Below are 17,974 nucleotides of genomic sequence, written 5' to 3' on the forward strand. Positions count from 1 at the left end.
TATTATGCTAGGTACTGTCTCTAGCAAATCATTAAACCATCCAGTAAAAAGTGTCCCGCTTTGGCCCTCTGGTTTTGTTTTCTTCTCCTCAACTATTCCAAGCTGTACATTGGATTATTTGCCTTTCAGCTTAATGTTTACTCAAGTGAGTGGTGCCCACTTCTTCAAACTATTGCTTTCAGGAGCAAATTCAAACTCTCTTGAACCTGCTTGCAGACCTGTCACCCAGATTATGTGTAAAATTAATCTGTTATAATGAGAGTGAAGGGCAGCATTGTGAAATCATTTGCAGATGAAATTATTCAACTTTAATTAGGAACAACTGCATTTAGTTTGAAAGTGTCCAGTATATGCTGAACATCCTCCCATTCAAACATAATAATAATAATAATAATAATAATAATAATAATAATAATAAATTTTATTTATATCCCGCCCTCCCCAGCCAAAGCCGGGCTCAGAGCGGCTAACATCAAATGTATAATACATTAACATAAAATCAGACAATCAATTAAAATACATCCTCAAATCAGATCAGGATCAGAATAGCATCCAATCAGATGGCAACCCGCAGATTAGGGTTGGGGACCTTAAATGCTCACTGTTTGTGCTGAAGTTATATGGGCCTGTGAGAAAAATTGGGAGGCCACTTTCATGTAAGTTCTTATGAAAGTGGAGAGGAGTCAGACTGAACCCCGACCAAAGGCCTGGCAGAACAGCTTCGTCTTGCAGGCCCTGCGGAAAGATGTCAAGTCTGCGGAAACACTCACACATATTTTCTTTATAGCATAGTTTTTATTCATTTTCATTTTGAAACTGTTTAACATGGTGGCATTAGGGTATATCTTTGTATACATTAGAGTATATGACATGCAACAATGTGAGCAAGTAAGGATAATAACTAAGCAGTGCATCCTCTCATGGGGCCTACATCCATTCTTACAAAGTTTATGGGGCCCTGTTAAGACAAAAATTAAAGTGTGGCTGGATTTTCTTAAGAGAGAAGAGACATTTGAACTAGACATTTTTTCTGTTTCCTGGTGAGACCATGGAGACTTCTAGTGACACCAGTGTGAAAGGGATTAGCTCCCTCTTCCCTCTCAGAGCAGTAGCTAGGCGGAGAAGGTTTTGAGTTTTTCCTCTTGTGGAGATTTAAGTTTTGATTTTGGTTTTGACACATTTCCACCATTTCCATTTTTCATATGACCAGTCAGAATTCCGTTGATGAGGGAAGCCTTAAGCTACCCCGACTCTCAGAGAAAGTTCATTCAGATACAGGTAGAAGATGGAAGATGGTTGTTTAATTCTAAGCCAGAAGCAGAAAGCCACTGAACTAAGCCAGAAGCAGAATTCTAAGCCAGAAGCAGAAAGCCACTGATGCTCCAATGCTAGTTTCATGGGATTCGGCAGTATGGCAGGTAAAGGGGAACACTTCATGTTTTTGACAAAGCATGGACCAATTCCACCAGTAGGCTACTCAACCCAAACACCCTTGTTGAACAGGGGTGTTTAAAAAAGGCTCACATTGCAAAAACAGGTAGGCTAAGCATGTTAGAATTCCTGCTCCGTGGTTGCAGTCATGGTATTGTTGTCTTTCATATGAAAGTGTATGTTTTCACTCCACAAAGCGGGAATGACGGAGATAGGATGTTTGTGTTACTTTGTTTTGTGAAGTGGGACTATTGTCCTTTGCTCTTTCTCTTTGCTGTCTGATGCTAGAGAGAGAGGGAGCCGTGTTGCAGTGCTCTCTGTGTGTTTATATGTAAATAAAGTAGATTAGCCAAAATGCTGAGTTGCTGAGGTCTGTTACGCAAGCTGTGAAGACTCTGCGGATCCCTAAGTGTGCCAATGTCTGTTGGCATCGGTCGCTGTGATGTTCAGGCTGAAGAAAGCCTTTGAAGCTCCTGAACGAACGACCGGGAGGGAGAGAACATGCCAGTCAGACATTTGACTCTACCAGGGTCCTACTCGAGTGTAGGACAAAGCAACCCAGGAGCTAGTGAGTCTTAGAAACGTGGCAGAGCGCAGAGTTGGTGGGGCATGGGAGGTGTTGTAAGCCCAACAGCAGGTGTAAGGTCCAGGTCTTCTTGAGATGTTCCCGGGGGTGGCTGGAAGGTGAATCTCTGCAGCAGACTTGTGAAGAAGAGGAAGAGCTCCATTTTGGCAAGAGTCTCACCTACACATGCTCTCCGACCTGTAACAAATCACAGGAAGCAGAGAAACCAGGTTTATGGGTTGCTTAATAACACCCCAAATACAGTGGTACCTCGGTTTAAGAACAGCCTTGTTTACGAACGATTTGGTTTATGAACTCCGGAAAACCGGAAGTAGTGTCCTGGTTTGCAAACGTTACCTCGGTCTAAGAACAGAATCTGAACAGTGGAAGGGCACCGGTGGCAAAAGGCCTCCTTAGGGAAAGAGCGCCTCAGTTTAAGAACGGTTTCGGTTTAAGAACAGATTTCTGAAACAGATTAAGTTCATAAACCGAGGTACCACTGTACTTCAAAGCAGACTAAAATGCAGCAATAAAATAACAGCTAATGGTGTGCATGTTAAAAGATTTATGAACTCCAAATACGAGCCATCCTGCAATGCTGAAAACTGGGGGGAAGGGGAATCTTTTTCAGCCTGAGGGCCACATTCCCTGGTGAGCAACATTCCAGGGGCCACACCCCAATGGTGGCCAGATCTGGTGGCAGAAATGGCCACAGCAACTGATGTGAACCTTACCTTTGCACAATAGGCTACATTCCAGGCATGTCAAAATCCCATTGACTAAGCACACACTATGCAGATACTCACAAAAGTAAAAAGAAAAAAGTTACCTGCAGAGAAAGGCATGAAAGCATCTCTCTTTACGAATTTTCCTTCAGAATTAAGAAAATGCTCAGGATAGAATTTATGTGGCTTCTCCCATTGAGATTCATCATGCAGCACAGAGGACAGCAGTGGTATGATGTGAGTCCCCTGCAAAGGCAAAGCAAGAGATATTTTAATATAAAGCATATCCCTCCGATACAATTAATATTCAGTGCAGGAGAAATGAGATTTGAGTTCATTCGAAAAATGTCTTTAGTTTGACAAAATTTAACTTATAAGTCATGATGTCCCACCAGAAATGGTTTGTTTTCCAACCTTGTTCTCCTTTCCATTGATATCTGTTTAATGGGTTGAAGCTGATTCCTGACATCTTCCTAAGGGTAGATTGCATGCTTACAGTGCAATCCTATACAAGTCTGCACAGATGTCACCCACACTGAAGTCAACAGGGCTTACTCCCAGGAAAGCCTTAAAATATATTGTAACTAGTAGGCAGCAGTTCAATGAAAAGGATCACCTTTGGAATGAAGTAGCCATTGAGGGTAACATCTGTAGTCGTGGCATGTGGCAGGCTGGTTGGGACAATATCAGCAAATCTCTGGATCTCATGGACCACAGCATCTGTATAAGGCATTTTAGTTCTGTGTTCAATCCTTGGCTGAGAAGATCCAACAACCTTTGCAATTTCATCTTGGACCTTTACTGGGGGAAATTAAAAGAAAAGCATTAATTTTTCTGCCAGGATTATCTCCTTGACCTTGATCTCTTAAGATATTAATAAAAAGGTAAAGGTAACCCTGCCCATACGGGCCAGTCGTGTCTGACTCTAGGGTTGTGTGCTCATCTCACTTAAGAGGCCTGGAGCCAGCACTGTCCGGAGACACTTCCGGGTCATGTGGCCAGCGTGACAAAGCTGCTCTGGTGAGCCAGCACCAGCACAGCACAAAGAAATGCCGTTTACCTTCCCGCTATAAAGCGGTACCTATTTATCTACTTGCTCTTAAGTGTGCTTTCGAACTGCTAGGTGGGCAGGAGCTGGGACTGAAAGACGGTAGCTCACTCCACCACGGGGATTCGAACCGCCGACCATACGATCAGCAAGTCCTAGGCATTGAGGTTCTACCCAGAAGGCCACCCGCGTCCCCTAAGGTATTAATACTTGAAGCATAAAACTGCCCTAAACTGCTTCTCTAATTTCCTAGGCTCGCAAATTTAATCTCTAGGCAAAGGTATTTTAAAACAGGACAAACAAACATTTTAGTCAATAACCTGATATACTGATGGAGAGAAATTCATCCAGGGTGATTATTGAAATATCAATACTGGGAATATCTTGTGGTGCTATCTTTTACATATAAAGGCAAGACAAATTTTGGAGAAAATATGGGGGAAAGTTAGCTAGAGAAAGAACATTTGGACAGAAAGCTGGATAGGAAGAGGAAGATTCAACAGAGGTGGAGGTGAAAGTGAAATAAATATGGAACAAGATGGCTTTGAAAATTCTAACTTGGAATGTAAATAGGCTAAATAATACGACTAAAGGGAATAAAATTGAACATGCTGTAAAGAAGTTAAACTTGGATAAATAAAACATAAATAAAAGGCTGTGAAAGTACTTTGTACCTTCTGATATAACAAAAAAGAGAGGAGTTATAATGTGTATAAAACCAGATTCAGACCCAAAACAATTATTCAAAGATGAACAAGGAAGAATATTGATAATGGGAAAATGCACCAGATTTTCATTAGAGGCTAGAAGAAATATTATTTGAACATTTGAATGAAAAGGTGATTTTGATGGGCAATATGAATGGTGTAGGCTCCCTAGATTGGGACAGGAGTATAAGAAAAAATGAAACAAAAGAAGCCAAGCTACTGAATGCCTTTTTTAGGATGACTGACATTTTAATTGACATTTGGAGAGAAAAACACCCACAGTACATTTTATTCGACTGAGAATTATTCTGCAAGCTGGAAAAAAACCCTGTATGAACTTGTAAAGATTTTTATACTAAGGTAAAGAGGGTGGAAATTCTATCAATAACATATAAGACCACAACTCTATAACTGGAATTAAGAACAGGGACAAGTTCCCCGATGAGATGGAGACTAAATGAAAAATTATAAAATTATAAAATTTATTAAATCAAGAAATATTAGAAAAAGGGGCAAAAAAATTAAAGGATTATTTTGAAATTAATTTAAACCAAGAGATAGATTTAAAGGTGGTATGGGGTGTGATAAAAATGGAAATATAGGGTTGTTGTTTTTTACATAGCAAAGCGCATACCAAAGAAATATAAGAGAGCAGAAAAAACATGACATTTTACGAGAAATAAGAGGGAAAGGGAAATAATTACTAAATTCCCCTCAAAAAGAGATAGTGAAACAGGATGTCAAGATGTTGCAAATGCAATATTCAATGATAACAAACCAAGAAATAGAGTGGAAAAGTGTTTAAAATATTTAAAACAGAAACACTAAAAACAGAAACCTGTTGGAGACCAAAACACCACTATGACTTTCACCTTTGGATAGTTTAAAATAAAATAATTTAAGGTTTTATCAGAGAGGTTAGCAACATGGTTACAATATCATCATTTGCATGAAGTATTTAAAAAGGATATGAAGTGGCGGGGTTGGGGAACAAGCATCACAACTGGAAAGAGACCTGTTAAACTGTAATGTTAAAGTGATATCTAAAATGTATAAGATCATATTGGAATGGGAGACAAAGGACGAACAAGTGAAATCTTCAATGATACACTGGGCTATAGATATTAGTAATAATATAGAAATGGAGGCATGGGAAAGTTTATCAAATTTATAGAATGTTATAGTTATAGACAACTATATGAAATGTTATAGACAACTATATGAAAATGTTACATAGATGGTCCCTGACACCTAGTAAATTGGCTAAAATGTATAAATCTGAACTGAATATGTGCTGGAAATGTAAAGAGAAAGAAAGTACTATTTTTCATATGTTTCCTGGGAAATGATATATGATGAACTGAAAAAGATGTTTATGGTGTTTAAAAAGCCATAATCTTTTCTTTTGGAAATTATGAGATCAGAACTACCTAGAAATTTATTTAGTATAGAATATTTAGAAATTTATTTCTGTATGCAATTTATACAAATTTATTTATTTATGCAACCATTGCTGCAAGATTAATATTTGCTCAAAAATGGAATGATGAAGAGAAGAATGGATACAGAAATTAATGGACGAACAAGTGAAATCTTCAATGATACACTGGGCAATAGATATTGTTAATAATATAAAAATGGATGTATGGGAAAGTTAATGGAATGTGGATATAACATTTGCAGCGTTTTATAGTTTAAGGGGAAACTATTTGTTTTATAGATGGTAAATGTAAAGGGACCCCTAACCATTAGGTCCAGTCGTGGACGACTCTGGGGTTGCGGTGCTCATCTCGCTTTATTGGCCAAGGGAGCTGGCGTACAGCTTCTCAGAAAGGGAGAAGGGAGTCCAGATTGAAATGTTAAATTTAGGATTGAATAAGTGTTGTGACACACACACACACTAATAGTTACATATAACTGGAATTAAGCTATCTCAGAATAATGCAAGCCAACACAATTAAAAGCACTCACTCTGAATTTCAGGATATTTCATCATTAGTAACAGTCCCCAGCGCAGTGTGGTAGAAGTTGTCTCCATGCCGGCACCAAATAAGTCAGCCACAACAGTTTTTAAGTTTTCGTTGTGAAAATATGCATTTGTTTTGTTCTTCTTCTCCTCCTGGGTTGCAAAGAGTATGAACTGGTTAAAATGAATGGAGTGTGAAAATTTCATGTGCAAAGATAAAAATGAATACCTGACAGGACCCGTTGATCCAAAGTATCATTGCACATCAACACAATCGCTAAGTAGTGAGAGATTCTAGGTCTTCCAGACTATGCCATCATGACAATATAGGGTTTATTTACACATATATACAACCCGAGCCTAAGATGGAAGGGTCAGCATCAACACCCTAAAACATCTAGCTTCTCCATAGTCACAGCTGTTGCTCTCTATCTACCAGCTAAGAGAGGAGGTTGGGGAGGCTTGGCAATCCAGCTCCTTCTTCTCTGATGCTAATCGTGGTGCTTAACTGCTCAGCCAGTGCTTAACCTGCAAGAGTATTATATGACTGCATAAATGGAAGGCAGCATTTCTGGTGAACACCTGTGGAGATCTGAAATCAAGGTTAACATAAAGTGTTGTTTTCTGCTGACATATATGGTTCTGAGTTGAACATCTTTAATGTATTTACTCATAGTCTAAAATGGAAAAATTACACAGAAATACCACATATTCATCTGGAACTGTTTCATTAAACTGAGATAGACAATGTGGTTCCCTTCATATTTTGGAGATTGCTATTCCCTTCAGCCACACTTTCCAACACGAAGAGTAACACCAACAGAGTTGCTGGTTGTAATAGCTGCCTGTCCCGATGGGAGTCAGAGGGGAGTGAAGGGAGGAAGGAGAAAAGGGAAGAATCTTAACTGTGGTGGTTAAGAGGGAGGAGGATAAATTCCTGGCCTATTGCCAAAGAGCAAATGCTTCCCTACTGTGGAATAGTCTGCCTCACATGAGCAGGATACTTAAAACTAATTAAGTCCTGGCCTGACTTCATTGGCTGCCAACAGAGGACTGCAATACCTCAAGGACTACCTCTTCCCATATAAATCAACCCAGATCCTGCGATAATCATCTGAGGCCCTTCATGTGGCTCCTCCACAACAACAACAGAGGGTGGCAACGTGAGAATAGGCCTTTTTTTTTTTTGCAGCGCCTCCCCTTTTTGTGGGATGCTCTCCCCAGGGAGGCACACCTGATACTTTCATCACAGATCTTTAGGCACCAGGTGAAACCATTCCTCTTCTTCCTCTGTGACCTTTCAAACTGTGTGGGGTGGGCTTTTTGTTTTTGTGTTTTTTGTGTTTTTATGTTGTAAACCATCCAATGATCTTCGAATGAAGGGCTATATAAAAATGTAGTTAACAACAATAAGAACAACAACAACAACAAGAAGAAGAACATGGCTATAGAGTAAGCTTTTTGCCATGCTTACCTCAACTTTGGAGGAATTATATTTCCACTATTACTTTGCTGCATATTTTGTGATACTGAGCACTTTTTCTAAGACCCACACAGTCCTTGCTTATCAGGGATACATTCCTAGCATTTCTCTCTCACAAAGGTGCAGCCATGCAGTTTCACATTACAACCAGCAGATTCACAAGTGAGGCAGAGGATCAAAAGCAGAATGAAATAACATGAAAACTGCTTAGCTGTTTAGAAGCTTTATTTGGTACGTATGCTAAGATATGCTTTTCAACTACTTAAAAAGGTAAAGGTACCCCTGCCCGTACGGGCCAGTCTTGACAGATTCTAGGGTTGTGCGGCCATCTCACTCAAGAGGCCGGGGGCCAGCGCTGTCCGAAGACACTTCTGGGTCACGTGGCCAGCGTGACATCGCTGCTCTGGCGAGCCAGAGCCGCACACGGAAACGCCATTTACCTTCCCGCTAGTAAGCGGTCCCTATTTATCTACTTACACCCAGGGGTGCTTTCGAACTGCTAGGTTGGCAGGCGTTGGGACCGAACAGTGGGAGCGCACCCCGCCGCGGGGATTCGAACCGCCGACCTTTCGTTCGGCAAGCCCTAGGCACTGAGGCTTTAACCCACGGCGCCACCCGCGTCCGTTTCAACTACTTATATTCCCACTATTACTTTGCTGCATATTTTGTGATTTTTAAATCTCTGCTAGAGTTCTCTCATGAAATAGCACTTGCCGAAAACTTGGATCTTAGCATCCAATAATTCTGCTTTCTACCATACCCCCCCCCATCGTACAGCTGCTCTCCCAAATGGCCACCCTGCCTATCTAAAAGAGGCTCAGCCTCAGACTGCTGTGCATTTGCAGCAGGACAAATTAGAAACCAAAAAAGAAGAGATTTTTTTAAAAGAGAAAAGAAAAAGCAGGGGGAAGGATAATAATTCTAAGCTCTTTATCACTTATACCATAACCCTAAAGGCAGTGTAGATTGAAAGTTAAAAGCAAATTCAGGCCTATATGTCTGCTTTAACTTTTCTAACTTTTCAAAGCTTTTAGAAATAATTTCCAACCCATTATTTAGAACTCTGTCATCACACTAACACCTGTTTCCTTTTCTGGGTGCTAATTAATTGGTAAACAGAAACTCCAATTCATATTAATTTTGAATCTTAGTAATGGTTAAAAGAACTGATCACTGCAGATGGTGACAGCAGTCATGAAATTGAAAGACGCCTGCTTCTTGGGAGAAAAGCAATGACAAACTTAGACAGCATCTTAAAAAGCAAGGACATCACTGTGGCGATCACGCAGGGCCCCCGGACATTTGACGGTCTATTGACCCTGTGCCGCCGCTGCGATTGCTTTTTCTGCTGCCACCACCCCGCTTCTCATGGGGACACACGGAGTCCAGTCAGTTGTTAACATAAACAAATAATCAAGTTTATTTTTAAATGCAGGAACAAGCTTATGGTTTCAGTTAGTTTTTCTTGACAGTTTCTTAATCTTAGTTCCTAACAACTTCAAACTGATTATTCCCAACTATCTATCTGACTCCACCTAACAATTCTGTGGGGTGTAAAACACAAGAGCAGTCAATTACAACATTCCTAGAGTGTACATGTTTAGACATGGGGAGGGATGTTTGTCCAGCCAGCAGGCAAACTTCCTGTTTCCCTCTGGGCTGGAACAGACTTCTTCCACATGTGATTAGAGGTGGGTGTGGCCTCACCTGTGCAGGTAATGATAAAACCACAGGACAGGGCAGCCATCTCTTTCTCTTTCTTCTCTTCCTTCGAAGAAGCAACATCTGCTAAGCTAAAGATGCCCTCTTGGCTCCCAGCCAAGAGAGGACAAAGGGACTATCCTCCTATAAGATAGATTCTAAATGTACGTTTCTTCATTAAGCCTAAGTCTGCCTTCTGGGATCTGATGTGGACAGAATGTGAGTAAACTCTTTTTATACTTTTGTAAAGGACTGTGACGTGTCTTCTATTTGAAGAGGGAATAAGGGGAAATTACCAGAGTGATTATTATAGAGGCTTAAGCAAGTCTGAGCAAACGCTGCCGTTGCAAACTTAAAATAAAGGGGAATGTTTTACTCTGCTGATATTGGAAATTTGTTAACACAAGTTGGATAAGGATATAATCAGACAATATATCCTCTCCTGCATCCCTGAACATTCCCACAAATTTCTCTCACTCTCTCACAATACAACTCTACCAACCCACACCTAAAACTCCCTCTTCCTTCTTCAACTCCCAAACCTCAACTCTCAACTCAACTGACTTTCAAAACCTCCCACTCTAACTTTTATTCCGCCCTTGCATTCTCACTGGCCAATCACATCACACCTATTTTAACCCTTTCCTTATGACCTATCCTAGGAGGCAAACGCCACAATCACCTTGCCGACAAAGGTCTGTACAGTGGAACCTCGGGTTAAGAACTTAATTCATTCTGGAGGTCTGTTCTTAACCTGACACTGTTCTTAACCTGAGGTACCGCTTTAGCTAATGGGGCCTCCCACTGCTGACGCACCGCCGCAGCATGACTTCTTTTGTCATCCTGAAGCAAAGTTCTTAACCCAAGGTACTATTTCTGGGTTAGCAGAGTCTGTAACCTGAGCATCTGAAACCTGAAGCGTCTGTAACCCAAGGTACCACTGTATAGCTAAAGCTATCACCAGTAATGATGTACGGAAGTGAGAGCTGGATCATAAAGAATGTTGATGGCCGAAGAATTGATGCTTTTGAATTATGGTGATGGAGGAGACCCTTGAGAGTCCCATGGACTGCAAGAAGATCAAACCTATCCATTCTTAAGGAAATCAGCCCTGAGTGCTCACTGGAAGGACAGATCCTGAAGCAGAGGCTCCAATACTTTGGCCACATCATGAGAAGACTCCCTGGAAAAGACCCTGATTTGGGAAAGATTGAGGGCACAAGGAGAAGGGGATGACAGAGGACGAGATGGTTGGACAGTGTTCTCGAAGCATGAGTTTGACCAAACTGCGGGAGGCAGTGGAAGACAGGAGTGCCTGGTGTGCTGTGGTCCATGGGGTCACAGAGAGTCGGACACGACTAAACGACTAAACAACAACAACAACAAGAAGCGCAGTGCATGGGCCAATGTTTTTTCCTTGCTCCGAGATGCCTCTCCACCCACAAAGTTTCCTATCTCCTCTGGTGTGAAGTATGCCTTCTTCTGAACACACGAGGCATTTTCCCATCCCCCTTGTATCAAAAGGGAGTCTGGCAACCATTACCTCTCATCACTGCATAATTATCTCTCTTTGCAGAAGCATTAGCAGCCAATGATTCCACCCCTGGAAATTCATACACCCCAATTGTCATGTTTTCTTGATCAGGGATTTTTCCCCAGAAATGCTGTTGAGCATGCAACCATTGACCCTGCAGAGGCAACTTCTGTAACACATTAACAATGGCTGACTATTGGGAAATGGTAGGACGTATGCCAGGTTGGTCCCTTCTGAAGTGAGACTTCCTGGCTACAACTTATACATTCACTTGCAAATATGCCCTTAAAACATGAATTGAAAATGTCAGCGCTTATTCTGGGCCAACTTAAAGACTCCATTACCTCTTGCTGTTGGATAAGAAATGAGTCAATAAAGCTCCTCTGGTCATTTTCATCCAAATCTTGGAGGTGTTTTATGAAGGTGGCATTTATGAAGGCAAAAACCTCATCTCTGTTTTGCATGATAGTCTTACGAGCCCCCAGAAGAAAACCAAGAGCAGGAAACATGTTATACAGCTGAAAGGATAAAAATGTGAAAAAGGAAAAAGAGACATTAGAAAAACTCAGTATTGTACTCTCAGCTGGGTCTCTCAAAGCATGACTGCCCAAATACAAAACAAAACTCTTGAGTGGCATTTGGAATGGGGGGATGGGTAACTCAGCATAGCATAATTTATGTGCAACCCTGGAATAATAGGTTATGGCAGTTTTCCTCTGGAGGTTCATCTTCAGAGATGGAGATCTGCCCTTGGAGGCCCCTTCTGAGCCATCATGGAACAAACAATCACTTGTTCTTCCTTGTCCTTGGAGTCCCGATGGCAGTGAGGCCAGAAAGCGTGTGTGCAAAAGAGACTTTGTTACAGTTGCGGGATGACTGTGCCATGTGAGGTTTCTAAATATTTCGAATCACCACCTGCTTTCTCAAGATATCATTCTGTGTTTTGTAGTGAATCCTGAACAATATACAATAAACAGGTTGCCCTGTCCACTTTGCATACAATGTCATTACAATCAACTGTTTGTTTTATTGGAAAAGAATAGATTACCATGACTGAAGAGCTTCCGACGAGCCGGACATTTTCATTGACCAACTTCAGAAGTCTTACGTATGTGGAATCTTCATAATCAAATCGCTTGTCTAGTAGCATGGCCACTATAATATTGGCAACAGCTGCATTCATAATTGTGGTGGTCTCAAATGGGTTTCCTAGAAATAATTATGACAGTTAAGCAAAGATATTCTTTTTAAAATGTGGGATGTAAAACACACAGGAGTCAAGTACAACGTTCCTAGAATGGACATGTTAGTGGATGCTTTCTACCAGCCAGGAGAAAACTTTGTGTTTCCTCCTGAGCTGGGACAAACTTCCTCTGCATGTGACTAGATGTGGGTGTGGCCTAATCTGGGTTAGGGGAGCACACCTCCTTCTCTTCTTCTTCTTCTTCTTCTTCTTCTTCTTCTCCTCCTCCTCCTCCTCCTCCTCCTCCATTTTTCTACGTGTTAGTAGAAGTGACTGCCTGTCTGCAGTCACTTGGGACTAACTCCCTTATGGGATAGTTCCACATGTATATATACTTTGGAACCTAAGTCTGCCTTGAGGGATCCATCCATCCATGAACCGAATGAATGTGAGTAAACTACTTTTATATTGACTTTAATAAGATTGTCGTGTCTATTCTTTTTAAGAGGGAAAAGAATCTTATATACCAGGAATCTTATATAGAGAAGCTCAGACGAGCCTGCAACAAGCAAACCATTATGCGTTTAAACTCTGCTAAGATATAGAACTTGCTAACGCAAGTTAGGGAGGATATAATTAAACAATATATCCCCTCCTGCCTCCCTGAACATCCCCACAGAAATTCAAAGTATGGAAAGGGCATTGTTTTTAAGTCTGCTCATTGTTGCCTTAAATCCCTACTGATAGCTTACCTATGTGTAGACCTCATTTATAAAAGAAACTGATCCTAAGTGCTGCTGGATGTGGCCATAGCTGGGCTAAGACCTGCTTGGGAGTCACAGGAGTTATTGCAGTACAATCTGCACATTACAGGAACAGAACAATAGTTAGGAACCCTGGGAGCTGTGCTTCTGGAAGTTAGGAATATGTAACACAATAGCCTTGGCACCTTTAAACAACGGTTGTGTAGCTATGCACCAGAGGAAAAAAACAACCCACCTTCGTAAGATTCAAATTTCTTTATCAGGACACTGCATTCCTCAAGAATTCTGTCCTCTATGGTCTTCTTTCCCATTCCATAGTCCCGCAATGTGCTTAAAGCAAACCGCCGCATTACTTTCCAGTTTTCGCCATTAGACAGAGTTAAACCTGAAGAGACAGGAAGAAAGGTTTCATGTTTGCATGGCCATTGAATCAATAAATTGTGTTCTGCATTTCTTCCATGGAACTGACAATGGATCCCAGCTGTTCTCCCATTCAGACTCAGACGTCTGAGCTTTGACAAAGTAGCTGGCAGATGTGTCATCAGACCATGACCTGAGAACCCATTGATCAATATATTCCATTACAAAGTGTAGGGTAGAGTAGAGGGTGGTTTGTACATGTCAGGCATCAAAGCAGAACTCAGCTTGTTCTTTGTATTCCTCCTTCATTTTTCCTCTCTGTATAGGCCGGGCCAGAAAATGGTCAGTTTCCCCTTGGTGTGTGGCATTACTTTTCCATGTGACAATCATTCACAATTCAAATGTGACAACTATTACATTCTCCTGCCCCATTCTCCCCCAGCTCTACAATATGACTGTTGGGAAGAAAGTGGGAATGGGAAAGGTTTGCTTTAACTGGTCTCCATTTTTGTTTCTTCAACAGAGCCCCACTGAACCACTGAAAGTCAAGATCAAAAAGGCTGGCCTGGTCCACTCTTTTTAACATTTTAGCTTGATCTGCAAAAATCCACAGGTGACACTTTTTGTGACACATGCTCAGCCTAATGCCTGCAGATACTCTGTCAATGTCAAAGGCACTGAGGTTGGATGAAAAAGTCACAAAGATTTCCCTCACAGGAAACAATGGATGTTGTTGACCTGCTTTGCAAATGCTCATCTTACAAACCATTTCTTGGGAACAGATTGTGTTCACCTGGTGGACCAGTGTGTGTCTGCAAGCATTACCAGTTCCAATAGAAAGGGAGGTGCCTCACCAAAGCCTTGTCCAAACTCTTGAAAAATTGGGACGATGGGCCTGTCTGCAAATGCATCCGCCTGATTAACCAGAGCCTCCTTTACTGTCTCATATCCTGTCAACACCACGGTTTTCTGGGGTCCCATTTGGATGCCCAAGACAGGGCCATATTGCTTTGACAACTGGAATTCAACAGAAGAAAAATTGAGAAACAGAGTTCTGGTATACCCAAAGAATATATTAATGTAAATCATCTCTGACAGAACCAAGACTGCATTAGCTTGCACATTTACCTAAGAGAAAAGGCCATTCCACAGAATCTAGTAGCAAAGTTGGCTTTAGACTAGTATCAGTTTTCCCCCAATAACTACTATTGGGCTAGTCATACTTCTCTGACGTCTCTCAGCCTCACTCACCTCACAGAGTGTTTGTTGTGGGGAAGGAGCGGAAAGGAGATTGTGAGCCTCTTTGAAACTCCTTAGGGTAATGATAAAGCAGGATATCAAATACAAAATCCAAACTACTATAGAAGTTGGTAGAAATTACTTCCATGTCATTGTGCCTTGGACCGAGCTGAAAACATATGACTTAAGAATAGTAATTTTGTGGAATGAATTCCCTTTTTGTATCTTTGCACATCACTATGCAAAACATAATCCAAATAACATAATGATAAATTAAAAGAGCATTGTCTATGCCTCAGTGCTCTTCAAGACATTTGCTACTAATAGCTGTAGCAGCAACAGTTGCTGGACTCATGATACAGCAGCTCAGCCGTTTCATTCAGTTCAGTAGACTCCACCATGGGAGCAGGGCCGGGGCGGGAGAGTGCTCGAATTCTGGAATTCCAATGTGTTACCTCTGAGGATGTGGACAGGCTGCTTGGATGAGTGAAACTGACCACCTGTCTCCTTCATCCTTGCCCATCCTGGCTCATAAAAGCTCTGTGGGGTGGTGAATGCTTCCCTCTGTTAAAGAGCCTTCCCAAACCCACTAAAAGTGCTGGTTATAAAACTGCTTATTAAAAAATAAATATTTGGACCCAGCCAATATGGCCAACTATCACTCAGTCTCAAATCTTCCATTCTTGGGCAAGGTGGTTGCTGAACAGCTCCAAGCACACCTGGAGGATGCGGCCCACTTGGATCCCTTCCATTTGGGATTCTGGCCTCATCATGAGACTGAAACTGCCGTGGTCTTGCTGGTCAGTGCTCTCCGGCAGGCTAGGGACAAAGGTGAAAGCTGTTTCCCAGTTCTGCTGGATCTCTCAGCAGCTTTTGATACCATCGACCATAACATCCTTCTGGACCGTCTAGAGGGGCTGGGAGCTGTGGGCACTGTTACACAGTGGTTTTGCTCCTTCCTCCTGGACCGTGTCCAGAAAGTGGTGTTTGGGGATAAGTGTTCAGACCCCTGGGCTCTCACCTTTCACCAAAGGGTTCTGTCCTCTCCCCCATGCTTTTTAACATCTATATGAAGCCTCTGGGAGGGATCTTCAGGGGGTTTGGGCTGGGTGTTCATCAGTATGTGGATGATAACCCGCTCTACCTCTCTTTTAAATCAGAACCAGTGAAAGTGTTGAAGGTCCTGTGTGAGTGTTGGGAGGTGGTTGGATGGCAGCTGACAGAATGAGATTGAGGTTGAATCCTGACAAGACAGAAGTATTGTTTTGGGGAGACAGGGGGCGGGCAGGTGTGGGGGAGTCTCTGGTCCTGAATGGGGCAGCTGTGGCCCTCAAGGACCAGGTGTGCAGCATGGGAGTCATTTTGGACTCACAGCTGTCCATAGGGGCGCAAGTCAATTCTCTGTCCAGGGCAGCTATCTACCAGCTCCATCTGGTATGCAGGCTGAGACCCTACCTGCCGGCAGACTGTCTCACCAGGGTGGTGCATGCTCTGATTATCTCCCACTTTGACTACTGCAACACGCTGTACGTGGGGCTACTTTTGAAGGTGACCCAGAAACTGCAACTGATCCAGAATGCAGCAGCTAGACTGAGAGTGGCGGCTGAGACCATATAACACCAGTCCTGAAAGACCTACATTGGCTTCCCAGTTCGTTTCTGAGCACAATTCAAAGTGTTGGTGCTGACCTTTAAGCCCTAAACGTTCTCGGCCCAGTATACCTAAAGAAACGTCTCCACCCCCATCGTCCAAGGTCCAGGGCTGAGGGACTTCTGGCAGTTCTCTCAATGTGAGAAATGAGGTTACAGGGAAACATACAGAGGAAACATACACCCCCAGACACCTTGTTCAAATTACCAGGTATAAATTACAACTAGGTCCTATGACTATTTATTGGGAAATATAAGAGAAGGTTCTGTAGCACACAAAGAGAAGATGAGATTTATAGGCTGTAAAAGAACAAAATGTATTATTATTATTATTATTATTATTATTATTATTATTATTATTACTGTCATTATTTATACCCCGCTCATCTGATTGGGCTGCCCAAGTACCCTTTAGCCTTGCCATGGGAAGAACTGGAAGCTTTACCTTTAACATGGTTCTATAAGGCCTCTTGAGATCCATGATGTGGAGATTCCCAATGAGAGGTAACGGCCTTGGTCCTGGTGGAAGATTTTGGGAGCTCTTGTTCCAGAAAGTGCCCAGTTTCAAGACAAAGGAAACCATAAGTATAAAGAGGAACAATGCTGGAATCGGCTCTGTCCAATCCATTTCGTTTCAGCAAGCAAATTTGTTTTGCAATGGTTGTAATGAAAGCTACAGTGCAGTTTGGTCAAGGATAATGTCTTGCAACTGCAGTGAGCAGCATATATATTATGCTAGGTACTGTCTCTAGCAAATCATTAAACCACCCAGTAAAAAGTGTCCCACTTTGGCCCTCTGATTTTGTTTTCTTCTGCTCAACTATTCAAAGCTGTACATTGGATTATTTGCCTTTCAGCTTAATGTTTACTCAAGTGAGTGGTGCCCACTTCTTCAAACTATTGCTTTCAAGAACAAATTCAAATTCCCTTGAACCTGGTTGCAAACCTGTCACCCAGATTATGTGTAAAATTAATCTGTTATAATGGGAGTAAAGGGCAGCATTGTGAAATAATTTGCAGATGAAATTATTCAACTTTAATTAGGAGCAACTGCAGTTAGTTTGAAAGTGTCCAGTGTTTCCTGAACTTCCTCCCATTCAAACACTCACACATATTTTCTCTTTAGCATAGTTTTTATTCATTTTCATTTTGAAATTGTTTAACATGATGGCATTAGGGTATATCTTTGTATACATTAGAGCATATGACATGCAACAATGTGAGCAAGGAAGGACAATAACTAAACTGTACATCCTCTCATAGTGCCTAAATCCATTCCTACAAAGGTTATGGGGCCCAGTGAAGACAAATTTCAAAGTATTATAGTGGGTGTAGCTGGATTTTCTTAAGATAGAAGAGAGTTTCAAAGGGGAATTTTTTCTATTTCCTGGTGAGACCATGGTGACTTCCACTGACTCCAGTGTGAAACGGATTAGCTCCCTCTTCCCTTTCAGAGCAGAAGCTAGGCAGGGAAGGTTTTGAGTTTTTCCTCTTGTGGAGGTTGAAGTTTTGATTTTGAATTTGACACATTTCCACCATTTTCATTTTTCATATGACCAGTCAGAATTCCATTGATGAGGGTAGCCTTAAGCTAATCCAGACTCTCAGAGAAAGTTCAT

The 17,974-nt window shown here is 41.7% G+C and overlaps 1 protein-coding gene and 1 long non-coding RNA gene across 2 annotated transcripts; both read right to left on the reverse strand.

Moving 5' to 3' along the window:
• Nucleotides 1-400: 400 nt before the first annotated feature.
• On the reverse strand, nt 401-17,099 carry LOC310675176 (cytochrome P450 2K6-like). Its single transcript, XM_083435379.1, has 9 exons — nt 16,801-17,099; nt 14,322-14,484; nt 13,343-13,492; nt 12,209-12,369; nt 11,505-11,678; nt 6,448-6,595; nt 3,338-3,522; nt 2,826-2,967; nt 401-2,194 (listed from the first exon to the last, which is right to left on the reverse strand). The coding sequence occupies exons 1-9, from the start codon at nt 16,981-16,983 to the stop codon at nt 2,007-2,009; spliced, it is 1,494 nt and encodes a 497-aa protein (XP_083291505.1). The 5' UTR covers nt 16,984-17,099; the 3' UTR covers nt 401-2,006.
• LOC310675280 lies at nt 9,319-10,297 on the reverse strand. Its single transcript, XR_014510026.1, has 2 exons — nt 10,104-10,297; nt 9,319-9,469 (listed from the first exon to the last, which is right to left on the reverse strand). It is a non-coding gene; the product is annotated as an uncharacterized lncRNA (long non-coding RNA).
• Nucleotides 17,100-17,974: the final 875 nt, after the last annotated feature.

The sequence above is a fragment of the Podarcis tiliguerta genome (assembly GCF_965153285.1).
Source record: "Podarcis tiliguerta genome assembly, chromosome: 3".
Classification (NCBI taxonomy): Eukaryota; Metazoa; Chordata; class Lepidosauria; order Squamata; family Lacertidae; genus Podarcis; species Podarcis tiliguerta.

Coding starts and splice junctions, on each gene's coding strand:
- LOC310675176 (XM_083435379.1), bottom strand. CDS start 16,983: ATGGATTGGACAGAGCCGATTCCAGCATTGTTCCTCTTTATACTTATG. Junction 3,523..6,447: donor GAAATATCCTGAAATTCAGA/GTGAGTGCTTTT, acceptor AATTTCCCCCAG/TAAAGGTCCAAGATGAAATT. Junction 2,195..2,825: donor TTTCATGCCTTTCTCTGCAG/GTAACTTTTTTC, acceptor GATTTGTTACAG/GTCGGAGAGCATGTGTAGGT.